We start from the raw sequence: 27257 nt of genomic DNA, 5'->3' as shown, positions 1-27257 counted from the left end.
ACTCCACAGTTACTTTGAAGTTTGACAATTAAATGCAGAAGCAAATGCAGTCGTTTTTCTTCCTTACTTTACGGAGTCATTTTCAAACAACAATACTTCCATCAAGCATGAATTAGAAATTGAATCTTTGTCCCTAAAGGGATCAAAGCAAATTTAGTTTGCATAGCATTTTTTTTCTGTTGAATAAAATTGTGCTTGATATCTCTTCCCCCACCCCCACAACCCAATTTTGTGCTTGATATCTTCCTGTCCCACCATAGTTCCTATAAAGGTTTCTGCCAAAAACATTGACTATCCATTTCTGTCCATAGTAAGGCCTGACCTGCTGAGTCCCTCCATCTCCTCTTTATTCGCTTTAGTTTATTCCAACAATGAGTTTTCTTTCATCAAAGAATAGCATTTTTCAACAATTGTTACCAATACATCATGATGTTAGCAATTTTTAAAAAGAGACTTCACTGATTATTATTATCATTAAAGACTTTATTTTTAACCTCTTTGATAAAATTCCATTCTAAAAAAAAGTTTGTAATTAATCACACATGTCAGTGCGATATGACATACATGGACATCAAAATTCAAGCTTGCTGCAACCTGACAGGTACTTTGTAAGAAAAATCCCAACTATAACCCTGTGTGGAAAAAGATAACAAATCTAAAAGCTAGATGAATAGTCGAAGTAACAGTTTGTGCAAAATAAAAGTGGCATTTCAGTAGGGCACGCGGATCTTTTTGTGGAACCAAAATATGGTTGGACATGAAGGGGAGGTTCAAGAGCTTGATAGCCATTGGGATTTTTAAAAAGCTGTTCTTCTGTTGTTTCGTAAGGAATTCTAAATGTCAACGTGAATATCATGAATTGTAATAATTAGTAAATAGAGTAAAATCCCCAGTATCCAGTACCTATGGGGATCGCAGATGCCAGATATGCAAATTTTCCAGCTGACCGAGACTCACTCTTCCAATGCCTAATACACCTGCATTCAGAACACACTTTAATCAAGTAATTCTCGTAACTTACACAATTTAAATTTGAACCTCAGTTGCAGGTGCTGTAACGCCCCCCATCTCCCCCGCCGGCCGCTTCAGCCCCCCTCCTCCCCCGCCGGCCGCTTCAGCCCCCCTCCTCCCCCGCCGGCCGCTCCAGCCCCCCCCTCCTCCCCCGCTAGGGGGTGGGGGGGGCAGAGCAATCAGTGTGGGTACATTCCATGGAGGATGACCCCGCGCTGATAGCCAGCCATCCTAACTTGACAGCCCAAGGGACAGGAGCCGGAATGTGCTCAGATGTGCATCCCGGTGCAGCTGTCCCTTCAGGTGGCCAGTACTGCCCTTTTAGCGCTGCCACCTGAACGGCAAATGAAAGGGCCACTTTCTCTTCTTCAGGCGCATTCTTAGCGGAGAATACACCTGAAGAAGCCTACTGAGAGAGATTGCTTGTTCATTAGGGAAAACTCTCATGTGTCCAATGAAGTCTCTGCTCTACTCCGCCCATCCGCCCAGTCTTATTTATTTATGTGTCCACCCGCCCAGTCTTATTTATTTGAATTTTATTCCTTAAAGTTTTTTTTGCTTGTTTAAGTTTCTGCTTGATTAAATTCCAGATCATGGGGGATTGTACTGTACTGTATTTAAATTTCACACTTGTTTCTAACTGCGTTCATTGAAACTAATTCAGTGTATTTGTCTCTAATAGTTATTTAATCTAGTGATTCATCTTAACTGCACCATGCTGGCCAGTATGTTTTTTTTGAGCATTCTCATAGTTTTTTTAAAATCTGTGAATGTATTGATCATGCTGTACTGGAAGCACTGATTTCTTTGGGTGAAGCCTGAACCAAGACTACATTTAAAGCTCCTTACTTAAGACAAAGTTTATGTTGGCTTTGTTTGTGTTATTTAATTTGATTGTACCTCCTTGTTTTTAAAGATTTCAGTAACTGGATAATAACCCGGCTTCTTCGTATTGCTGCAGCCCAAAACTGCCAGGCACTTCATAAATGCATTGCAAAAATTATAATTTCATTGCTTTGGCTGTTTAAAAACAAGAATCCATTCATATTTGGAGTACAAACCAAGGAAATGCTCCGACTCTTTCAAGATCTCATCTGTCTGACAGAGAGGAATATAATGTTGCAAGAAATGCCCTTGTGGCCATTCACCGTTGATCGTTTTGTTGTGACTGAGCGAGAGAATCCAGGATATTTAACCCCTGCACCTCTTCAGCTGAACTCTGATTTACAAGTTGAATTATTGGAGATCATATTGCTGAGAATACTATCTTCAATCCTTCCAAGTGTGTTTTGTGGGAGGCAACGACTCATCTTGTGGGAAATAAGCTGCTCCCTTTTAGAACATGGCAGTCCCAAGATAAAAAGTACGGCATTAGTACTGTCATCCAAATTAGTAAACCTTGGAGGACCACCACCGGAAGAATTGTCAAATATGTTTTTTACAAATTTTATTGATCTGTTGATATTATTCAAGGGAGCCGACAGAACGGAATTACAATTATATGAGGAGCCATTTGGAGAATTGGTCAGAGTGCTTTTTCCAGTCAACACTGAACATCTTGCAGGCATGCATACAATTGAACCATTTTACCTGAATATGTTAATGGATAAATTAAGTACTTTAATCAGTGATGGACTGTTGAAGCAGATTGAATCTGATAAATTAAGATCAGATTTATGCCATATATTCCAGCACTTTTTGATGTTTACACCTTCAGGAGTTGTGTGTGCAGTGCCAATACAGAAACACCGTGTACATTTGATTTGCAGAGCTGTCACTGAAATTATAGGAACCCAGCTTGAACAACAGGTATTTGTTTTGATCCTTGCACAGTCTTACATTTTGTAAAAAAAAAATCCTGTGTCTTGCCTGTTGAGAGTGCCTTGCAGTTTGTCAAGGATTTCCTGCAATTGGTAGCTTGTAGCTGCAAGCTTTGCATCCCACCCTGCTATGTGACAGAGGTGAAGATGCCTTGAATGCTGATATTTAGGTTATTCTCGGACTGAATAAACAGAATAACACTCCCAAGATCCTGTAATATTTGTACAGATGTTGTCAACTTCAACCCATTCCAGAGTAACTGAAAGATTGTGACACAAGGATTATAGATATTCATTATTGCACTCATACTTCTCCAAACATAAATGATCTTTTGCTGTTCTTTGGACTCTCTCGATGGAAATTGTTTTTAACTTCTATTTGCATTGATACTGCATAAAATTATCAGACATAGTTGTGCTTGTACGCACATTTGACAGAACACACCCCCTTTTCTTCTTTCTTTCTTCTTTGGCTTGGCTTCGCGGACGAAGATTTATGGAGGGGTAAATGTCCACGTCAGCTGCAGGCTCGTTTGTGGCTGACAAGTCCGATGCGGGACAGGCAGACACGGTTGCAGGGGAAAATTGGTTGGGTGTTGGGTTTTTCCTCTTTTGTCAGTGAGGTGGGCTCTGCGGTCTTCTTCAAAGGAGGTTGCTGCCCGCCGAACTGAATAGAATAGTGCATTACAAGCAATGGACTATGTATTGAATGCTGTCATTTTGAATCCATTTGAACATTTGTGTTAATGCCATGCTTTGCACAAATTCTCCCATACTTTTTTAAAAAGTCAAAATTTTTGTAAGTCAGGTCATTTGCCGCCAAGGAGCACCTGTCCTTGCTCGGTCTTAAGAACTAAACTGGTAAATAACCAGTCAATCATTTTTGTAAATTCATGGGCTAAAGTAACAAATGTTGACTTAAGTGCATCATTATCATATTTTCATGCATATAAATCACAGAAAAATCATAAATCGTGTAAAAATATTTTTGTATAATGCACACATACATATGCCATATGGGTATCATCTAAATTCTGACTGCATTTAAATAGGACATGAGACAAAGCAGATACCAGTATCTGTCACAGTTAATCTCCTACTATTAACCCCCAATCAACTTCCCCCAGATGTGTCAATCACCCATTATATAGAATATATCCTTGCTGCAAGACATTAACAAGCTTTAGAGATAGAAGACAGGCTTCAGAGTTGCAAGATTTTAATTCTAATGTTGCCTCAAATCAGAGGCACTTGGTATGTTAATTTCATCCCTCAGGGACGGATCTGAGCAATTCGTATTGATAGGTGCAGAGCCCTAGCCATAATGTCCTGTTTCTAGGAATGCCATGGGATTCAGTACAGAGATATTCCCAAGATCAAAATTTCCCATGCCCGCTATATACTGTGCACATTCTTTCATTGCTGCTCTTATAGTCTCACGCTCGCTATAACATTTCCACACTCGCTATAAATTGCTGGTGCGTCTTTCCCGTTATAAATTGTTCACGTTCTTTCAATGCCACTATTATATTCCCACACCTGCTATAAATTGCCAGTTTTACTTTCCCACACCTGCTATTAATTGTTCACTTTCTTTCAATAGGTAAAAATATTCTAGTTTAGCATGCACATACATATCACGTGTGGGAGTGCCTGGTTTGTAAAATGCATGCGTTATATGTGTAAAAAAATATGGTAAATAATGCCAGAATATTCAGTTGAATGAACTGAACTGGTTAAGTCCCTGGTTTTTCTAGCAGGAGACCATTTTAGGGTTACATCAATCATAATTCTCTATCTGAAAAGCAACTAATCAGCTGAAACCAATTATAACAGTGATTATTAGGCTATGTAGAAGAGTGCAGTTCACTAAAGTGCTGGAGAAGCTCAGCAGATCAAGCAGCGTCCATGGGAAGTAAAAGATGACCAACAGTTTGGGCCTGAGCTCTGTCGGGAAAAACTGAAAATTAAAAAGGTGGGGGGGGGGGAACGGGGAGGAGCACAGGCTTCACCGACATATGATTGCTCTTTACTTGTGATGGATGTGGCATGACCACAAGTTTCTCCAGCGCTTTAATGTGTTACAATTGATTCCAGCATCTCCAGATTAACTTGTTTAACTCCCATGTGGAAAAGTGATCATCTTTTAGCTCATTGCCTAGTTCATGCTTCTGTTGAGACTGATTTTGACTTGGTGTCTCCTACATGTCCCAGATGAAATTAATTTGCCCATCGTGATAGAAAACTTGCGCATTACTCTAGCTTGGCACATGGAAGTGTGAGCACAAACCACTGGCTATGCACTAAATGTTAAATCTGATGCATTGTATGGACTAATTAAGCATTGATTCTTCAATTTTAACATGCTTAACAGACAGAAGCAGGAATGTGTTACCTGATTCTGCTATTTGAATAAGTTTAAGATTGGTCTCCAACATCAGTTATGCACCCTAACTTGTAATAATCTTAGCTTAGAGTATGTACCCACAATTCTCTGGGGTAGAGAACTTGGTAAATGCTATTGCAGTGCAAGTGACCTGGGTTAGAATCCAGTGTCTGTGAGGGTTTCTTCTGGGTGCTCCAGTTTCCTTCCACCCTTCAAAATTTACGGGGGCTGTAGATTAATTGGGGTGTTTGGGCAACACAGGCTTGTGGGCCGGAAGGGTCTGTAACCATGTCTAAATTTAAAAAAAATTAAACTTCTCCACCTGAAATTTCCTCTTTAGTTTTAGATTCCTCCACAAGGGGAAACATCCTCTCATCATCTATTCTGTTAACCTCTGATTCTTGAGTCTCGATAATTTTACCTGACTTTCAAAACTGCAGTGAATACAGTCTCAACTTACTTGACCTTTTTCTTAGAAGATTCTCTGTTGCAAAAAGCCACCTGAAGTGTCATGAATATGTTTGCTACATTAAAATGTTCTGCTTTCTTTTTGTGCTGGGCTCTTTGTGGTTGCATGTTGTAACTTGATGTGTTGTGTTTCAGTATTTGTTAAGTTGCTTGTATGTAGCAATGAGAGCAGAAGGAATCCGTGTCATGCAGGAAACTTGTAATTGGGCTCCACATTCAACGGGGGTTTCTGATGTGTGTGGAGAAAGTAGCAACGATGAAGTTCCAGAAAAACGGCCACGCTTGAGTTTTACAGCACAAAGTTCGCTGAATCCAGACCTGCTAGCTAAGTATGAACTACATTTTTAAAATATCCATGAAAATTGTGTTCATATTTGATAATTTTGTTTTGTCGTCTCCTGTAATAGCTAGTGTGATAGACTTGGCAGATGAAATACTCTGGTGCAGATCATGAAAGAATGGGTGATCAGCCTTTTACTGCCTCCACTGAAATAAATGGTGTCATCTAAAACTGTCATCAGCAGGTTTGATTGGACTGACTAATGGTATGCTTTACCTTTTAACCTTCCATGATGCCTGGTCCAAAATCTTTGCTACTTGATATGTTGCAAGATCATTAGAAATACATACATGTAATGCCTTTCTGTTTATTTTGGCTAAGATTCCTGTAATTTCATATGCATGGGTCTTTTTCCCCCAAGGAATAAAACCCAGCTGAGCCAGTCAGTCCTCTTCACAAGAATCCTGCAGCCAAGGCTGCTATTTCTTTTTAATGTTCTTTCAAGGGTATTCACATCCTTCTTGGAACTGGTGTCCCGAATTGTGTGCAGTTTTCTTAGCTGTACCCTAATTCCAGAGCTCCAGCACGATCACTTGTTTCCTTCTGCTTTGGCTGATGAAAGAGAAGTAAAAATTGACCAGAATATGCTGGTACAATTATATTGCTTTTTTGACTCCATAGAGTAGAGGTTAATGTTATCCACTGATCTTTTGATGCCAAAAGAGTAATCGCTCAGATTGAAACTGGAAGATGTGACCTTTGTGCAAGAGAGCCGATCAATATTATAAGCTGCTGTTCTTAATGTATTTGTATACAATGCATCTTTGTTAAAGTCTTTAACATTTTTCCAGCAAATTTGTTAATGCACATTGTTCTTTGCTTGTAGATGTTCACCAGTGGAAATGAAATTCAAGAGTAGTTTGTGGTGGAATGTAGATGAGAGATTGAAGACATTGATCAGTTCTTTGGAGAACGCTGAATCACTCAAGGAAATGCTTCCTCTATTGGAGGGTATTGGAGTTTTATTTCGTTTGGCGGCTCTATGCACAGCATTCTGTGACAAAAGAATTCCTCATGGGTATAATTTTCTGATTTTCTTTGATTGATGGTTATAAAAATATGTTTATTCTGTGTTTTGACTACTGAATTGTAAAATTTGGTAGTGGATAAAATTGGATTAACATGAGAATTAGTACAAAAAAGGATGTTCAATGAAGGGCTGTTCGTTTGCATCATGGTACAGTAAAACCCCTGTTCTCCAGAATTCAAGCATTTGGCAGTCTCCAGTAACCAGCAAAAATATTGCAGAAAATAAATAGGTAAAAAATATATTTGTTTAAAATTGGCGCGTCTCACCATTAGTTCGCCAAGCCATGTAACACGCAATCTCAAGTAACTGAAAAATTCACTTATTCACATCTACCAATCCCTATCAGTGCAGGATACCAAGAGTTTTACTGTATTTGACTTGTGGCTTTAAGGTTGTCTCCATAATATCACTCCGATATTACTGTTCGGGCACGTTTGCTCACATAAACATCGAAGAAAGAATAATGGGGAAGCCGGTGTTTTTTCTTCCCTGTGTTTCCATTTAAACTTTTAAAGAAATTTTTTTAAAACTGAAATTATCTTACAATTAATGACATAAAGAATTCAATAATAGCAATTTATGTTGTGTGCTTAACCCAGTTGATTTTCACAATGTACATATGGACGCTAAATCTACATAAAGTACAATGAAATTCCACTGTGTGATTCAATTTCCCTCTTTATTTTTTCTGTTCAGCACTGACAAGATCAAAACAAATGATACTGCCAGTGGGAAGACAAAAAATTTCCAAGAAGTTCCATCGATCAAAATAGAATTAATTTGGATACATTTTGAGATGTTTACCCAGATCCTTGAACATGGAAGGAAACAGCTGAAACGTACTTCCAGTGATGATGTACAACATTTGATTGATAGATTAATAAAAATAATTGATGCTGTAATCTACTTGCAAGGTAGGTAAATCAAATATCAAAAATGAGGTTTCTTGTTTTTTTTTAAAAACTATTAGTTTAAAGTAATAGTTTCTGATTATCTGAAAACCGATCTACTGAAATTCTCGAATATCCTGTGACAGATTGTTATATTTTATATTGTAGATAGATATGTTTTAAAAGAGAGAAATTGTGGCAGGTTTTTTTAGTGTAGGTCACAAAAAGATACAAACATTTCACAACACAGATCTCATTTTAAAATGCCAGCGCTCTGCTCAAGCCAGACAATCCAGGCTCTAAGTGCTTTTGCAAAATCTTTGAAGAATGCCCATAGAGACTTCACAAGTAGGTGTTAATTGGACATGCTGTAGAATAATGGATTATTTTTTGTTTTGGAAAGCAACAGATGAACAGATTAGGTCCAGTGCCGTAGTTTATCTGAATGCAGTTGATGTTCTAGGAAGGTCATGTGGTTTTGCAAGCAGAGAGAGCCAAACAGGTTTCTCTCTGAGAGAGAGAGAGAGAGAGAATTCAATTCTACAGTTCAGCTGCAGCAGCTGGGACTGGGGTTGTGAGTTCTTAGTTGAGCCTAGACAAAGCCCTTGTCCATACAAGAGGAGATGGCTGGCTGTATAATGTTTCACTTGAAATAAGGGAAAGAGAAAAGGAACTCTGGTGGTGACCTAAAAGAAAGATGTTATCATCTGGAAATCCCTGATGGGGCAAGTTTCTTCCGCAAGACATTGAAGTGGCTGATGGGAAGGAATCAGTTTGTGTCCAACGAGCAACAAATCTCTCTCTGAAAACTGACCAGAACCTTCCTGAGCAGTAACCATTTACCTTTCAAGCACCAAAGCCTGGTGAAATTCATAATTGTTAAATTCTGTGCACAGTATACGAATTGCCTGATACTGGTAAACTTGGAGGAGTGAGAAATGAGATTAGACTGAATCAAAGAACTTTTCTGAACTTACACACACATTACATACATGTGCACTTAGAATTAGAAGGGGGTTAAATTATGTTAAGTTAATAGTAATAAATTAGAGTTTGATCTTGTTTTCATGTTTAAATATAATTAAAAATAACTTTTGTTTTAGTAATCATTTGTCTTGGTGAATTTCTATTTCTGCTGGGTTTTGCATTCCTCTGGGTCCATACAATCCAAAATATTTTTTTTGGGTGTCACATGATGTCACAATTTGAAAAATGTTGATTTTTTTTTTACCCACTGTGGGGGTCTGACGCATGGTTAGCACCACTTTGAATCAATGGAGCTATCGTGTGCTCGTCTAAGATGCAGCTGCAAGGGCAAAATTTCACCCAACTGCTCAAGTTGCCATTGAAATCAACGGAGCTCTTGTGCATAGTACTGTTCAAAGATACAGCTTTGGTGGAGGTCTGTTGCACTGTTAGCGTCATTTTGAATCAACGGAGCTTTCGTGTACAGTTCAAAGAAATTTCTCGATTATCCGAAAAATCTGGATAGCCAAGTTAGGTCGAGCTGCAAGCATTTTGGATAATCGGTAATGTACTGAAGTTTAAAGTAGACTTTGTTCATAGTTTTCATCGTGTCATTATGATGCAACTCATGAATCAATCATGGCAAGCAGTAACACTGAATAAATGTCTGCAAATTGTTGTATTGTGAAACCCCTGGTATCTGGCACCTATGGGGATACTGGATAAGTATATTTTCCGGTTGCTTAAGACTTACAATGCCGAACTAATGCACCTGCGTAAAGAATAAACATTTTTTTTAAAAGTCAAAATTACTATACTTGCACTGATCAAACCACTTACATGGATATAAAAGCTTTAAAGCATTTTCCTTTATTCTCAGTCATATTCTTAGAAAACATTTAAACGTTGTTGCATCTGCAGGTTCCTTCCCCTCCACGGAGCCACCCAAAAGACAAAACAATAACATTATAGTTAATTAAGCCCCCCACCTCCCTTCCTCCAAGTTTACAAATAAAGCCTCTGACTAGGGTGACTCTTACTAAGCAGGGATAAGGAGACACTTAGAGAGAGTCACCCCAACAGTGATCGGCATCAACCAGCTCTTCATCCTGGGTGACGCCATTGCTGTTTCACACGACTTTATTCAACCAGCTTCTACGAGCAAAGCACGACCAAGACACTCCGCTGCCTGAATATTTGCTCCAATCTTCACCAGAGGTTTATGTGTTACTTCAGAGAAGATTAACTTACATAATTTTAAACATGTTTTACCTATTATTTCTTATTTATTTTATTTAGTTTTATTTTTGCTGTTGCTTGAGGCTGTTGTTGCTTGAATTCCAGATAGCAGGGGTTTTGGTGTATTAGAAAAATTGAAAATTTGATTACTAACAAAAATCTTTATTGCTTTGCTCGCACAGTTTGAGGAGGAAGCTTGCTCGTTATTTCCAATTTATCTTGTAATTTCTTGATGTGTTACTTTTTAATAAAAATTTCTTGCCTGCTCCACTTTCCCAGGGAAACATTGTATGTATCGAGAGAAAGTTTTCTCAAACAGTTTTATCTACCTTTTTTGGTGCCAAAGTTGTTCAGAGTAATGAAATGTCCTTTGTGGAATATTTTTGGAATTGCCCCTCAGTTGAACTTGCTTCCAGGAGTCCATATCAAGCCAATTCAAGATGTTGCATTTATGCCTGTGAATTAAATTAATCAAGATTAATTTCATCTTCATAACAGTTTACAAACTCTTCCAAACATGAGTGCCTGAGAAAAATGCAGCCATTACATACTTAATCACAAAGGGTTCAAGGATAAATGCAGTTATGGCCAGTTGACTTTAACGGTGGGGAAAAATAATGATTAGTTAGAATTGGCCATCATGGGCAGGTATTGGTTGATTACTGAAACCAGCATGGATATATTGAATTAAACACTAAAGTCTGCATTGTTATCAAAACACTGAGATGCTGGAGGAACTCAGCTGGTCTTTCAGCATCTATTGCAAGTAAAGATATCTTGGTTTCATTTGAGCCTGAGACCTTCTTTAAGGTTTGAGTGAAACATCAGGTGTCATATATCTTTACCTCCAATGGATGCTGCGAGACCGGCTGAGTTTCTCCAGCATTCCTGTGTTTTGATCGAAACGTTGAAGGCGAATTCTGTGTTACTGCCGATAAAGCTCCTTGAAGTTGTATGAAGGGTCAATGAGACAGAAGGAATTTACATGGTATTCACAACATGTGATGGAGTGTCACTTAATAGGCTTGGCCATTAAGATTGGAATAAAAGGAATAATGGCAAGCAGGGTAAAAATAAAATCAGCTAAGTTGCAGGATATGAAGATGAGAGTAAAATGCTATTTTTTTTCTCAAGGGAGAAGGGTACACATGACTTCTTCAGCAGCCCTTACTAAACCTTGACAAAGGGGTTATATATCTGTTCCTCCTTTGGACCCTGCAAGACCTGCTGACTTCCTCCAGCTATTTTGTGTACTTACTGCAATCACAGCATCTCCAGACTTTTTCATCCCCTGTACTATGGTCATTAGTTTTCCCTCATGTAATTTTGACTTGGGTGTTCAGCTTTCAAGTTTGCACATGATGTAAAACTTGGAGCTGAAAGCAAGGTAGTAAAACTAAAGGAGATCATAGACAAGCTGGAGGATTGGCAGCAGATGGCACAGTGTTTGTTCTGTTGGTTCACAGTTCCAAGGGCCCATGTTCAATCCTGATATTTGGTGCTGTCTGAATGGAGTGTGTACGTTCACCTTGGTACTGCATGGGTGACTGCACGAAAATTGATCAACACCACAAAATAAAAATGAACAACAGAAGTACCAAAAATATGAGAAAACCTTGTGCAGCAAGCCAATAATGTGTGTTGGGTATGCTACGTTAAGTGTCACGGTCAAGGTAGAACTGATTGTTACATCCAAAATGGAGTTGAATCAGTATTTGAAAGGAAAGAGTTTACAGGGTTGTGGAGATGAGAGGGGAGGCGTGGATGTATGGGCACTATACTGGGATGAACTGCATTGTTTTTGTATAGATCTTGGTCATATTTGATAGCTTAAATTGCAGATTTTGTTCTGTTCCTTGGTGGAAATGCCAAAATATAGACGATCCAAAAATTGATAATAAATATGCACAAAAATTTGATTTGACCATGTTTTCCAATGTTTAAAAGCACAAATTCAGAGAGGACCAATCGTTAAATTGTCTCTCAGATCTTTTGCAGCAAAAGATATGAAGGGATGATGTCTGTCTATGACAGTTCAACTCTTTGTGTGACACCACAAATTATATGACTGAAGTTAAAGTTACTTTAAACATCTAAAATCATAGAATTTAAAAACAAACATTTATGCCAGTTTTAAAAAATAAATGGGAAGATTGTATGAGTATAATGTGAGTTTTATGACATTGCTAAATCCAGATAGCTTTTAGGTTAGCTATGCCCAGCGTCAATTGCCTTGACAGTTTCAGGGGGGAGAAGTAGTATATACTAGGGAATAGCAATGGATCCTCCAAGCCTAATGTTGCACCATGTCAAAATATGAATGTATTTGATTGGTTCAAAGTGCATTGAGTTAGGTACTTGTATATCGTATTGTATATAAATATTTTTTATATTTCACTAGTTGTCCAAGATAATAAAAACAAAGATATGCTTCATGCACTTTGTGGTTTCCTGTCATTACCGTGGATTCACAAACACTGTTCTGATGGAACTTTCCAATCTGCTGGTTTCAATTCTGACCTTGCATCACTCAGTGAACGTTTGTCAAACAGTTTCTGTAAGTATAACTTTAGCTAAGATAAATTCAGTGATCTGCAAAATAATGTTCTGCAACTTGTGTAAAATTACCAACATGTAAAAAGAGAGGGTGTTGTTGGGGAGGCAGAATTAATTATAAAATGTTTCAACGGAAAACAGCAATTGGTTACGTGGTTAAAATAATATTCAATGATACAAGAAATTTACATACTTATTTATGAGAAATTAAGAGTGAATTGCTATTTGCTGATTAAGGAAAACATGAAAATGCAGAGAGTAACAGCCCAATCAAGAACACAAAATAGGAGCAGGCCTTTCAGACTTTCAGGCTGATGTTTGCTTCCACCATCTCTTCTATTACTATTTCTCCATACTCCTCTGTTCCTCAATCTATCAAATATTTATCCACCTTCACTTTAAGTGCATGTAATGATCCAGTAGCCACCATCTGCCAGGGGCAGAGGATTCCAGAGATTCACCACCCTCCAAAAGGAGAAATTTTGATATACCTCTTGAAGTTGTATCCCTTTAATCAAGACTCTCAAACTCGTGAAAATGGGAAACATACTGTCTGAGGATAACAAGAAGCATGTAAGCTAGACCCACATCAAGTGCACTTTCTCCTTGATCTATAATCATTCTAACTTTCCCTGCTACTCTTTTCTGTGCCACCAAAAATGTAAATTTTGCATCTGTATTGTCACCCAAAGGGTACTGTCTTATAAGGAGTTTGTATGTTTTCCCTGTGTCTGTGTGGGTTTCCTCCAGGTGCTCCTGTTTCCTCCCACCCTCCAAAACGTATGGGATTGTAGGTTAATTGGGGTATTTGGGCAGCACGGCTTGTGGGCTGGAGGTCCTGTTACCGTGCTCTGTCTAAATGTAAAAATGTTAACATCTAAAAAGTTAGGTAAAAGGTAAAGTTAGATTAAACTGCATTATTTCAGTGGCTTCAGATTCAAAATGTTAAATTGTTTATTGCTTTGTGCACCAAGATAAAGTCAAAGGCTTTCCTTTGCATGCTATGCAGACAAGACAACCCATGCTTCAGTGCAGCAGAAAGAAGGACGATTATGAAAAAAAATTCAGTGTACTGTTAAAATAAGTAGGAGAGCAGGCTATAATGTTGCAAAGACAATGGGTATAGAGAAAAGTACAGTTAAATATCAGTATGATATTTTATGAAAAATTGTTGAGCATTGTGAGTATTTTTCCATTTTATTTAACTACTTTTTAAAATTCTATTGATGTCAAGATCTGTCATGAAGCAAATATTTTGGAAAAATAATTGCCTCTATTATTCTAATACTGTTGATAAATTTGGCTTCATTGTAATTTTCCTTGTTTTGTATTCTTCTTATTTTAATCACCCACAGCACTGCAGAACCAAGCAAAATGTATCTACCTGTTGTCTTTGCTGCACCAAGACATTTGTCCTGATTGGAGAGTAGCAATATACAGATGGTCTTTGCAGAGTTGCAGTGATGACATCTGTGCAAGTACAGTGAAAGGTTTCCCCATGCTACTACATTACTTGGGTGTGGAATACCACTCTCTTGTTGATGAAGTTCTCATGTAAGTCCTTCTCTGACTTTAAAATTAATGCTATGTATCTCAGTTTTTTGTTTAATTATTGGTGAATAGTTGTTAAGAAAGAAAGGATCTGACAATTTCTCATTTTTAACTTGGAATCTTTCACTTTTCTGCTAATTTGCAATTCTGCTGTTGTTCCTTTATACTAGGGGTCTCCAAAGTGATCGATGTAGACCCGCAGGGGTTGATGGGACCATCTTGGGGGTCGATAAATGCCAGGGGGTCGATAAATGCCAGGGGGTCGATAAATGCCAGGGGGTCGATAAATGGGATGATATTAACTCCTTAAGAAGGACATGTAGCCTTTGCCAAGGATCATCACATGGGTGGTACGGTTAACGCAGTGATTAGTGAAGTGCAATGTCAGCAACCTGGGTCTGAATCCAGCGCAGTCAGCAAGGAGTTTGTACGTTCTCCCCATGGTTTTCTCTGGGTGCTTTGGTTTACTCCCACCCTCATAAACATGCAGGGTTGGTAGATTAATTGGGCAGTATGGATTCCATGGGCTGGAAGGGCCTTTGACTGTGCTGTGTTGGTGAAAAAATGAGAGTATTGTACAAGGCTCTGTGCTCTGGGACAATCATCAACTCTTACTGAGAATGTGCCGATAAAACCCCAGGTATCCGACACATATGGAGTTTGGTAGATGCCAGAGAGTGAATTTTCCAATTGCTTGAGACGGCACGGGGATGCTTGGGAGTGCCAATTTTAAACTTCTGTATTCTCTTACCGATTTATTTTGTGCAATTTGATTGTCGATTGCTTGAATTCTGGATAAAGGGTGTTTTACTGCATTCACTATTGGAGAACTCATTGCCAAGGAAGACCATGTTGTTTCAGGCAGATAACCTTTGTTGAAAATCTCCAAGCAGATTGTCTCAGTATGTGTCCGATGAAAGATATTGCAAGGGCCAAAAGACAGGTACATGGATAGGAAAGGTAAGAGGAATATGGGCTGACTGCAGGAAAATGGGACCAGTTTGGTCTGGATGGGTGCTTGGTGGTTGGGCTTGTTCCCATGCTGCAGAAATATCTGGCTCAAATCTATTAACCTTTTCCAGAAGGGTTAATGTCATTCACACTGATCACCTAAAGGGCTAGGCTTGTCTTTCTCACCAGCAAGATGTTGAGACTTGCTGAAGAAAGGTTTAATGCAATCATTGCAAAGATTAAAAAAGGGAAATGCTGCAGTTGAATAATTTTGCCATTGCTTTTGAGGAAACCATTGGCATTTTTGGCATTGTATATTTAAAAAAGAAAAATTGATGTCATGCTAATGTGGTAACAATAATGTTGTTTATGGATTTTCCCACTGACTTCTTCAAGCTTTGAGAATTGAACATTACCTGGCTTTCCCCTGATTTATTGTTTTCTTTCCTTTTAAATCTTCAACAACGAAAATCAGCCATCATGATCCTGCTATCTGGAACTGAATTATGAAATACCTTCATCTCAGCTACATTTCTTGCTTTCAAAATTCTTCAGTTTTTTTGCCTTTTGAGATTTCTTCATCTCTCTTTCACTGTTCCTCATTCCGTGTCTGTGCCCATTTTTTCTATCCACAATGCAGAGATGCTATATTTAAGTTCTTGATGTTTTTGTACCCTATTTGGGGATGAGCATTCAATATATCTTCATTGCATAACTTCAACTGTTCACATACCTGATGATGCTATAACTTTTCCTTTGAAATTTTGCAGAAACAAACTCCAAGAAAGCTCAGATATGGTACAAGAAGAATTTGCCAATGCTATTGGAAAAGTAGCCTGTGTGCTTTCAGGCAAATCTGAATTGTTGCTTCCCAAGTATGACTCCATATCTCTAAATGAAGATTGTGGCCTTCTCTGTGGCAATATCAGTATTGGAGGTGATTGGGAACTGACTGGACCAACAATTGATCCTTCGGTTTTCATTCCATTCCTTGTGTTAATTGAAAAGACGATGCCTGCTTCAGTAAAACTGGGTGAGTGTTGTATCAGTTAAAGGTGAGCTGTTTACTGGACGAAAGTTAAAATCTGTTGCTATAAATGCCATTTCGTGCTTGGGTAAAGTGATTTTAGCATATGGTTTTTGTATTTAATTTTATTGGGATAGCTGGTTCTCTCTTTATTTGCTGTGTTGGAACTGTTAAGGCACCTATCTATCTTTGAATGTGTTCTCTTCCTCCTCATGATATCCTTTTCATTTAAATGAAAATGGCTTAATCTAAGCAAATAAGTATATTTTCCAGACCTTCAAATTATTGAATTGCCACCATTTCCCAGCCTTTACTTTCTTAATCTCTAAGCGTATCAAGTTTTTCCTGTCTGCTGCGTCCTAAAGAACACGTTGAATGTTCCAGAAAATGTATCCAGAGAAGATGTTATTGTAACCTGGAACCAAAAAAATTGTACACTAAGGAGGTAATTAATCCCATTGTTTGATTTTTTTTTAAAAAACCACTGGTATGTCCTCTGCAGAAAAGGGGTTTAGCACTTTCATCATGGCAATAGAATTAAATCAAATTCTTCCTGAGTTTCAAGAAAAAAAACATGAAACGATATCTAATCTTTTCCAACTTTTAAATGCTTTAGATGGTTATGAAAAATTAAAATAAGATTGTGATATTAGACTATTTCAGACCTAACATGTAAATACTGTATTCATTTTCAATGTTGTATGTTTCCCCCCCCCATTACCACAGCATTCATAAAGAATATTCCCTACTTGTGCAAATATGTGAATTTGGCAAAAAATGATTCCAATACAAAAGCCATAAACAGTGCCATATTGAACCTCATGGAAGACCCCAATAAAGTTGTCAGAATTGCATTTGGTGAAAAAATACACAATTTGTTAGAATCCCAAGAAATTGAAGATCAGAGTTTACTTAAGGAGGTGAGCAAACTTGGATTTGCAAAGAAAGAGGTCTGATTAATTTTATCGAAACAAAATTCTTTTGCTATTTTGAAATAATACTGAAAAATACATCTTGAATTGTTTCTGATGCTGATCAGTAGCAAGTTTTAACTAGCTATATTTGCCAGCTCCAGTTTAACAATATAGGTTCTGGTGAAAAGTCTTGGATCTGAAATGCTAACTGTTCATCTTCTGGTATTTTGTGTTTATATTTCAAATTTCCAGCTTTTTCAGTTTTTTTGTTGTATTTTATTAACAGTGTTAATTGCTTGGCTCTGTTTACTTGTGACATTCGTGATTTACAGCTGAAGTGTGATATTGGCTGTTTGCGTCTGTGATTTTAATATTAAATTATATTTTAAGGAAATATTTTGTATTTATTTTCAGCTGCTTGTATGCAAGCTGAAAGAGGCATATTCAAATGCAAAGATTTCAGGAGACAATGAGCTTAAAGATACGTTAATACTTACAACGAGAGAAATTGGAAGGCAAGTAAAAGGATTTAGATTTTTTTCTGAAATTATACATAACTGCAGAAGATGACTGATTTAAGCATGTATTAAAACTAGAATGCTATTATGGCCCTGCCCATGTGTAGTGACATGGAGATTCTAATTCGAAGGGGGAATATGTGTAAGTTTATCTCTACGATGTATCTCCTATCCCAAAGTGAGGCCCCAATGACAGGCTTGCACAAGTTGAGGGAAAGGTGGGGGTTGGACTTGGGCACAACAATTCATGAGCAGTGCTGGTCAGACCTGTGTCTGGACATCATGGTAGCAGTAATTAATGTTAGGTTGAGGTTGGTGCTATACAATTTCCTGCCTCAACTGTACCTCACACCACAAACATTACATAAAGCTAAACTAGAAATCTTGGAAATGTGCTTTAGGTGTGGAGACTGGAATCTTTATGCATTCAATCTGGCTGTGTACAAAGGTGAGATCCTGGGAGACTTTCTTAAAAAAAGTTACAAAGGTGAATTTTCCACAGGATCTGGAATTGTACCTTCTGGGAAACATGGACATGAGTTTTAAACTGTCTGGCTACCAAATTCAGTTTGTGATGATTGCCTTGTCAGTAGCCAGGAAGTGTATAACGGTCACGTAGAAGTCCGACTCCCAACCCGATGGAATACAGAAACGCAGAGTTGTATTCCCCCAGAGAAAATTATGTACAATTTGAGGAAGAAATATGACACATTTGTTAGGATGTGGCAACCCTATTTGCAGCACATTGGTGTGCAGATCTAATTATACCCCTTTTAGATAAAGTAATTTCAACAACCAGTGAAGTGGGTCATGGAGCAGGCGACGTGCTCTTGCATTTTGTTCCTTATTTTAGGTTTCTTTTGGGATCTTAAGTTCCCTTAAGAGTTTTTGGCTTTAACAATATTTTGTTCATTGTATTTGTTTAGTTTATATGACCCTTTTTGTATTATATTAGGGTACAGGAAGGAGAGGAGAGGGGTAGGGGATAAAATAGACTGTATGATGTGCACTATTGTTGAAAAAGAATGCTGTTTAATTGGATTTATGAGTCTTTGAAAATCAAAAATAAAATATTAAATAAAACTAGAATACTATTCTGTAATATATGGAGTTGTATTCACTTTGCCAGGTCAAGAGTTTTTTTCTTGTTCTGACCTCTGGCACTTGGGAAAGTAGGATTGTAATGAACTAAGTCAGCAGTAGTTGTAACGATCAAGACAATGGTTTTTGTAAAACAATAATTTTTATTATTAATAACATAATAACTCTAAACTTAACCCACTAAGGGGGTGGGTGGGTGGGTGGGGGGGGTAAATCCAAATCATTACAGTTTAAGCTTGATTCAAGAAATGATTTTAAAATTCATTCTCAGAAAGCTTTTGTGTTGAAGCAAAGTTTTTACTGCTGTTCAAAAGCAATTATGGAGTAAATGTGAGGCATCAAATTTCTTTAAATTGCTGCTCAAATGCAATAATGAAGTATATTGAAACATCAAGTCATCAGACCTCTTTAAAACTCACAAATTTCTTTTGTAGAGTTGCTTTCCGAGCAATCTTACTTCATTTGAACAATTTTCTCTCTCGCGTGGAGATTTTGGAATATGTGCTCCACACGATAATTCTGCCCTCTTTTCAAAGAGACAGCGATGATTGCACAAACCCAGACAAGGGTTAAATGAAGTGCCCAACTGAAAAGGTCATGGTTGAACTGCCTTCTTTATCTTAAAGAGACAGTCAGAAGTGGCCTTCCAAAAGTTTCAACACAAAAGCTTTCTGAGAATGAATTTTAAAATCATTTCTTGAATCAAGCTTAAACTGTAATGATTAGGATTTATCCCCCCCCCCCCCCCCCCAACACACACTCACCCTCTTAGTGGGTTAAGTTTAGAGTTATTATGTTATTAATAATAAAAATGATTGTTTTACAAAAACCATTGTCTTGATCGTTACAGTTGCTACTGACTTAGTTCATAACATTGGTAAGTGATCTCCTTTGACCAGGAGTAACATGTAACAGCACCTTTTCTGGTTTCTGTATTTCAATTCTGTCTTACTTCCAGGATGGCCAAGCTCCTTCAATCCTGTGTTACCAACAGGATGGCCAGGCATCTTCTGGTCTCAAAATGCTTCTGATTTCAGTGATATGTTTCTCTGAAAACTCTCATCACATGGCACGTGACATCATTTCTGTTTCTGTTTCATTTTTTCAAAGGCATGAAAGCCCTTTTGAAGTTGCTTCCAAAGTTGATTCACATGTATATGCTAAAAGCATCTCTATTCACTTGTATGTGAATACGACTCTGGATAGTCTGCGCAGGTCACTTAAGGAAGAACTTTTGTTTGAACAGCTGCCAACAGAATGCTGTGTGTACGCACAAATGCTTTTAAGCAAACACCCATTGTTCTTGAGTCCATGGCATGTTTACAGTTTCCACTGAACAATTTCCACAGACAACTGGTCTCCTAGATTTGCCAGCTGCAATTTCAAAGGACTCAGAGTAATTGTGTTTGTAAAATGCCAATGTACCCTGTCCACCCAAAAAGTAACTTAACCAAGAAATATATAATTTATAACTTAACTTTAAAGATTAATATTAACACAAATCTGTTATACCAATATTAACTCAAACACTTGTATTGGCAAATAAAAATCATGTTTTCCATGGCCTGTGTCAAAGTTGACCACCCTAATTTTGGCCTTGACCGCTCACCCATCCAAGCTCCTGACACCCTAAACACGGACTAATCACCCCTACCTTGAACAACGAAGGTGCTTACTGCGTCAAAGGTATGACTTGTGTAAAAGTTGAACCCCCCCCCCCCCCATTTGACCAAAAAAATTGATCCAAAAAATTCGACTATTACATGAATACAAGTGGTATTTTAAATATTGTCCTCATTTTGAAGAACAACTTGAGTCCTGCTGCACGTATCTCCCTCCTAATGTGACCATTAATGTGGCATATCAATAGTTCTGTTGTGGAGAGAGTTGACAGTATGAAGTTGCTCGATGAGCATATAACAGAGAACCTTTCGACCTATAACACCTCCTTGTTAGTCAGGAAGGTCCAGCAGAGTCGACGCTTCCTAAGAAGGATAAGGAGGGAAAGACAACCTGACCGGCCCAAACATTGACAACATTTTACAGGAAATCATTTGAGAGTGTCCTGTCAGGCTACATCATTGCATGGTATTGTTGCTGTAAAGCATCAGACTGGAAGTCCATATTGAGGATCATTTAAATGACCAGGAAAATCACTGGGGTCTCCCTTTCCTATGTTAATGACATTCACTGGGAGCATAGCTTAAATAGGACTCAAATTTGAGGACCCCTACATTCATCTATCATAAGGAAGGAGCATCAAAATCACATCTACGAGGCTGGGAAATAACTACTTCCCACAGGCTGTGAAATTGATGAACAGTATCCTATATCCTTGGGTCTCATATAAATGAAACTGAGTAAATTATTCCAGAATATTTATACATTTAATTTCTATTATATTTTTATTTATGAATGTAATTATTTTGTGTGTGAAAGACACCAATTATCTGTGTATGTGTGTGCACCATGGCCCAGAAAAATGCTGTTTTGTCTGATTGTGTGTAGAGTCAGATGATAATAAACTTGAACAAATTCATCAACTTGCTGTTCATAGATCCTGGACATTATTCCAGGGCACAATGTAACAGCAATTTGAATGTGTTGTATCGAAGTAAACGACAGTCTCTATGAACCACAATGGTCTCAGCATATTAGGGAAAAAGTCAGGAGGATGAACTGGTGTGTGCTCGCCTGAAACAAAATACTTTTATAAATCACAGACCAATATTAGAATACACACTCATTAAGATGAGTTTTATAAAAACAGAAAGTTAATATTTGTATTTTAATGTCATTTCTTAATGTAAAACAGAGCCTCCAGAGGAGACCTGGTTCCTTTTGCTCTTTTACACCTGTGCCACTGTTTATTATCCAAGTTTACCTATGTTACTGGTGCTGCCTACACAGAGATCAGAGCCCTAGTTGCAGCAAAAAGTATGAAGTTACAAGCCTTCTTCAGTCAGTATAAAAAGCCCATTTGTCAGGTGAGTGAAAAATTATTCGTAACTGAAAGGTTGTCATTCTTGGTTGTTTTGACTTTACAGATTCTCGCAATGAAGTTTCTGGCGTATGGTGCTGGTTGCATCTGATCTTCCTCATCCATGCCGATTGTGCTATTTACTTTGTTCTATACATACTTCGTTTAACAACTCAACTGTAATTTTCAAATTTTGCAATGCAGTGGATCTATGGCATTATCAAGCTCTGCTCTGAAAGTTAGTCAGTTGACCAAAGAAGGAAGTGTTCTTGCTGTAGAAAACCTGTTCAATAAAAAAAAATAACAAATAGTAAATGAGGGAGTGATAAGGACAAAAACTGCAGGAAGCCAGTTGTTGTATAGAAATTTGTCTCTTGACGTAAGCTTTGAAGCTCGCAAGTGGGGTCTCTCATTAAATGACATTGGACATGGGGTGAAAAGAGGTGAAACTTAATGTGTCAGGAATCATTCCAAGGCTAAAGCTTCTGTTTCTTTGAAAATCATCCTGATGTATTTTTTTTTTTAACATTTCATTGACAAGTTCATATGTCTTGTATCCACTCCTAATTTGATGACTTGCATGAGGAGGTAGTTTATTGACAATTCTGAATTGGAAATGCAGAACTTGAGCATACGTTAATCCCTTAAATAACGAGTCTCAGTCATTCTGTCACCTTCATTACTGAATGCAGGAATTATTGTCTATTAGCAATTTGGACAAGATTTTGGGTTTTTTTTCCCTTTATTCTGATGCTTTCAAGATTCATTTATTGTCCTCGTAATAAAACAGTGCCCTATTACATGAAATTCCCTTTTTCCGTCTGCAAGGCAGACAGATTCACCACTGGCAGGAATTGCTTAGGCGCCTCTTACATTTTTTTACAGTCAGAGAAAGAGAAGCAAAAGAGAGACCCCCTCAGAGTCACTGAGTGTCCGTTGACTCACCTCCAGCGCTTCTGCAGCCACCCAAAGTCCAGTCCAAACCCAAGCTCCAGATCTGAACCTCTGACATGGTCAGGGACCCTTCGGCGCCCTCGGCACTTCCTCGCATCCTGGTTCCGATACATGGTAACCCACTGGCCAATTCAAGCCAGTCTTTAGCTGCCTGCAGCTTCTGTGAGTTCTTCGCCTCAAGTCGCCAGCAGCCCGCTGCAGAGCCCCCTCACTTGTCCTCCTCCGTGGTCACAGTCCTGTGGGTTGTTGCTTCTGCTTCTCCTTCTCAGACGGGGTTGGTCTCCCTGTTTTCTGGTACCTCAAATAAAAACAACTGTCGGCTCCATCAATGGGCCATTCAAAGCCCGTGTGAAGCTGACTGCAGTCGACTGGAGGGTGTGCACCAGCGGCAGTGCTGAAGGATGTTTAGATGAAAACTTGTCATTTATGTGCTGTAGCTTCAGGTTGTTTGCTTCAAGGTGAGTGAGTATTGCTTTTCAAGTAAGGCATAGCCAATTTGCCATCTATAACGCAGAATGTTTTTTTCCCCCATTCAAATGTCTGTTTTCTTGCATTCCATGCAATTCAATGGTCATTTTTGGCAAGTAATAGTTACATTTGATGAGAAGAACACAGCCTGCATAAATATTCTGCAATGAGATCACAAGCATACTACTTGCATTCATAACAACGGTTGAATACATTTTCTCTGAATTCGCCAGTCCCATTGTCCCTATGATGCTCCATGTTTTGTGGTCAAGTCTGCTGAAGTTCAAGGGCATAGGAAGATTGGTGGTGTGGTTCTCCACGTGTGTGTCTGCTGAAGATAGAACCTTGTAAGTGGTGTTGGCTGAGCACTTCTGAGATCCTCATTTGAACGATAAATAGACTTACAGTGCCGTAACAAGCCATTCTGACCTACGAGCCATTGCCACCAAAATGCACCTATGTGACCAGTTGATCTTCTAACCCAGTATGTCTGAAATGTGGGAAGAAGCTGGTGCACCCAGAGGAAACCAACACAGACGCAGAGAAGAGAGCATATAAACTCTTTACATACGGTGTCAGATTTGAACTCTGGTCACTTGCTTTGTAATCGTGTTGCGCTGACCAATTTAAAAAAAAAAAAAAAAAATTAATATTATGTCTGGCACCCTTGATCTGTTATGGACCATGGACTGACCTTTCGGACTTTGGCTGTCATTATAAAGGATTGAATTCTGCTGGGAACTTTGTGTGAGCTGTGCAGATTGAGAGAGAGAATGGAACATTCAGAACTACAGTTGGAGTGGCAGTTGCCTCATAAGTTAATGAAGGGTTTAAAATAAAACACAATTTGAGAACTGAAGGAAGTCATTAAGGAGGTCTTGAAAAAGGATTTGTAAGCATACAGCAACCCATCATCAGTCATTTCTCTGTCTAGTGTTAAATATGAGATCCTTTTGTAATTCATTTAAAGAACTGAATATGGACATTGAGCTTTGAGGTTGGATTCTGTGGACTGTGTTTTTGGATCGACTGACTTGACTGAGTGACCTGGGGTTTTTTAGGAATTTTTTCTTTGAATATTGGGCACAGACTGTAATGGTTTGGGTTTTTTAAAAAAAATCTGCACACTGTTTATAAAGATACGATCTGTATATTTGTTATAGATACTTATAGTTGGGTTATTTGGGTTAAGGCATTATATTGTTAAATAGTCATTAATAAATTTAGAGTAAAATTTAATCCTTTTGAATTGTATCTTCTGTTTTTGCCGCTTTAAGGCAAAAGAGTTGGGGACGCGTCCGGGATCCCCAACAGATTGGGATGTAACAGATCTTTTAATTTTGTTCTCCAGATTTATTTATTTGTTGTTCTTTTTTCTATCTTCTATTTTCCACAAACAAATGAAAAATAACTAGTTTTGGGTCACTACTGGATTTTATATAATGGAAAAAATGTGGAAAATATTTTAAAAAAAAAATAAGATTGACATAACTGCACCGATTTGTGCAGCAAATATATCATTTACTCATTGCTCAAAACAAAAATTGTAAAGTTAATTGCAATAAGACACAAGAACCCTTGTGATGTTGTTCCCCGGTTGGTATCTAAAGTAACTTGTTGCATGCTAATAGGTTAGTGAATTCATTTGTGCCTTTGTTCGTCATTTGTTTATCTCCCACCCTCACCACCCCCCCCCCCCCCTTTTGTTTGGACATCTCTCATGTTCCCCCACACCTTGATGAAGGGCTCAAGCCAGAAACTTTGGTGATGTATCTTTGCTACATAAAGGCACTGTTGACCTGCTGAGTTTTTCCAGCATTATTTCACTTGTGCCTCTGTGACCTTAATAGTTACCTTAATAATTGTCAAATGGCATGATTGTAAAAATGTATTCGATTGCAACTAAGTAAATGTTTCCTCTGCTTCCGGCATTTAACATGGGGAAAAATGTAGAAATCTATGGACATCACTATTATTAGATCTTCCGTTTTTATTCTGCTTTAACCAAAGAACTTTGATTTTTTTTCTCTACTCTGAACTCACTTTCATCCAGTCAAGTCCTGATGTTTGATGGATTTGCCTCACTTGGTGTCAGTGGAAATTAATTTCCCATCTATCTGATTTAACTTTCTTTAACCTTCAGTTTTAGATGAACTTGTGTTTAAAGTCTTTGTTCTTTGTATGTCAAGCATCCAGCTAGTGAATTTTATTTAGTTTTATTTTAAATTTAGATTTTTAGACATACAGCATGGTAACAGGCCATTTTGGCCCACGAGTCTGTGCCACCCCATGAACTTACACCCCCAGTACATTTCGAATGGTGGGAGGAAACCGGACCCCCTGGGGAGAATGTACTGTGACAGAATATGTTGTGTTTTATAATATATATAGATATGATTTGGGGAGATAAAGAGTGGCAGGTTTTTTTTTAGTGTAGGTCACATACAAACACTTCAAAACAGATCTCATTTAAAATACTGGAGCTCTGCTCAAGCTAGACAGGCCGGCTCTGAATAACTTTGCAAAAGCTTTAGGGAGTGCCTAAGGGACTTCACTAATGGATTGTTGTTTTGAAAAGCAACAGATGAAAGAACTCGTTGGAGCTGCAGGCTGTCTGAATGCATTTTGCTGTTCTAAGAGGGTCGTGTGGTTTTTGCAAGCAGAGATGGAGAGGGAGTCAGGCTTTTTCTCTGAGAGAGAGAATTCAGTTCTGCAGTTCCACAGTCGGCAGCAGCAGCTGGGACTGGAACAGGATCAACTGGAAAGTTTGTGGAAAAACCCCATTTTGAAGACCGGTTGTGAGTGCTTCGTTCAGCCTGGTCAAAGCCCTTGTGGTCCATACAAGAGGAGAGGACTGGCTGACTAATGTTTCTCTTGAAATAAGAGAAACAAAAAGGAACTCTGTAGTGACCTGAAAAAAAATAGGTTATCATCTGGAAAACTTTGATGGGGCAAGATTCTTCGGCAGATATTGATGTGGCTGATTAAAAGGGATGAGTTTGTGTACAGGAACAATAAAGCTCTCTGAAAACCAACAGGAACCTTCCCGAGCAGTAACCATTTACCTTTCAAACATCAAAGCCTGGTGAAATTCATAAATGTTAAATTCTCTGCACAGTATAAGAATTGCCTGCAACCAATGAACTTGGAGGAATGAGAAGTGAGATTGGACTGTGAATCAAAGAACTCTTCTGAACTTACACACACATTACATCCACGTGCGCTTAGAATTAGAGAGGGGTTAAGTTGGGTTAGTTAAGATAATAGCAGGAAGTTAAAGTTTGATCCTGTTTTCACGTTTAAAGATCATTAAAATCAACTTTTGGTTAAGTAATCATTTGTCTTGGTGAATATCTATTCCTGCTGAGTTTTGGGGTCCTCTGCGCTCATAACAGTACAAACTCCTGATCTAGTATTTGCATCAAATCAGAGAAAGATTAAAAAATGCAAATTAACCAAAAATAAACTTGCAGTAATAGTTAATTTATCATTTCAATCTAAATAGATCATGGATTGTTGTTCAACAGTAATTCTGGCAATGTGAAAACCTACTCATCCGACTTTTTTTGTTCAATCTAAGCATTCATCCTTTCAGAAACTGCCTCTTACTGAAATAATGAGATATAACTGAGATATTTCATCCTGTCCTGGGGAACTAAATTAGGAAAATTGCAATCTTTAAGATCTTGACATCCTAGATGATGCATAATATGTGACGATCTGCAAGTGTGAAGGCTGTGAATTTTGAATATTGTTTATGACCAGTCTTTGAGATTGTTCAAATTCTTGTATTGTTTGGAGACAGCCAAAATCTGAACGCGGAAACTTTTTTGTATTTAATGCAGTTCCTCGTAGAATCATTGCATACAAGGCATCAAGCATCTAGTGGCAGCATTGGGAGTCAAAATAAAGAGTCATGTCAACGGGAATTAGATCATCAGCGACAGATAACGCTTGACATGTTGTCTGAAGTGGCACATGTGTTTGATTTTCCAGATTTAAATCGCTTCCTCACGGTATGGAAATAGTTTTTTTAAAATTGTAATAAATAGAAGAAATTATTGGAGAGTTGGAGAATACCTTTTCT

At 38.1% G+C, this 27257-nt stretch overlaps 1 protein-coding gene and 1 long non-coding RNA gene across 10 annotated transcripts in view; one reads left to right on the top strand and one right to left on the bottom strand.

The window, feature by feature from the left end:
* atr (ATR serine/threonine kinase) overlaps positions 1 to 27257 on the top strand; it is a 96136-nt gene that overhangs the window by 13602 nt on the left and 55277 nt on the right. For all 9 annotated transcript variants that reach the window (XR_011344345.1, XM_069897366.1, XM_069897367.1 and 6 more), the window contains 11 exons: positions 1928 to 2820; positions 5821 to 6014; positions 6852 to 7043; positions 7752 to 7969; positions 12552 to 12707; positions 14062 to 14260; positions 15979 to 16241; positions 16962 to 17155; positions 17564 to 17664; positions 21584 to 21755; positions 27016 to 27186. Coding sequence is in view for 8 of the 9 variants with exons in the window: in XM_069897366.1 (XP_069753467.1) it covers positions 1928 to 2820; positions 5821 to 6014; positions 6852 to 7043; positions 7752 to 7969; positions 12552 to 12707; positions 14062 to 14260; positions 15979 to 16241; positions 16962 to 17155; positions 17564 to 17664; positions 21584 to 21755; positions 27016 to 27186 (2753 nt within the window). In the remaining variant the exon portion in view is untranslated. The remainder of the gene's footprint in view (positions 1 to 1927; positions 2821 to 5820; positions 6015 to 6851; positions 7044 to 7751; positions 7970 to 12551; positions 12708 to 14061; positions 14261 to 15978; positions 16242 to 16961; positions 17156 to 17563; positions 17665 to 21583; positions 21756 to 27015; positions 27187 to 27257) is intronic.
* On the bottom strand, positions 21604 to 23975 carry LOC138742659 (uncharacterized). Its single transcript, XR_011344348.1, has 2 exons — positions 23865 to 23975; positions 21604 to 22031 (listed from the first exon to the last, which is right to left on the bottom strand). It is a non-coding gene; the product is annotated as an uncharacterized lncRNA (long non-coding RNA).

The sequence above is a fragment of the Narcine bancroftii genome, chromosome 9 (genome assembly GCF_036971445.1).
Source record: "Narcine bancroftii isolate sNarBan1 chromosome 9, sNarBan1.hap1, whole genome shotgun sequence".
Classification (NCBI taxonomy): Eukaryota; Metazoa; Chordata; class Chondrichthyes; order Torpediniformes; family Narcinidae; genus Narcine; species Narcine bancroftii.
Note: the sequence above shows the minus strand (reverse complement) of the source record. Positions and strands in the feature narration are given on the sequence as shown.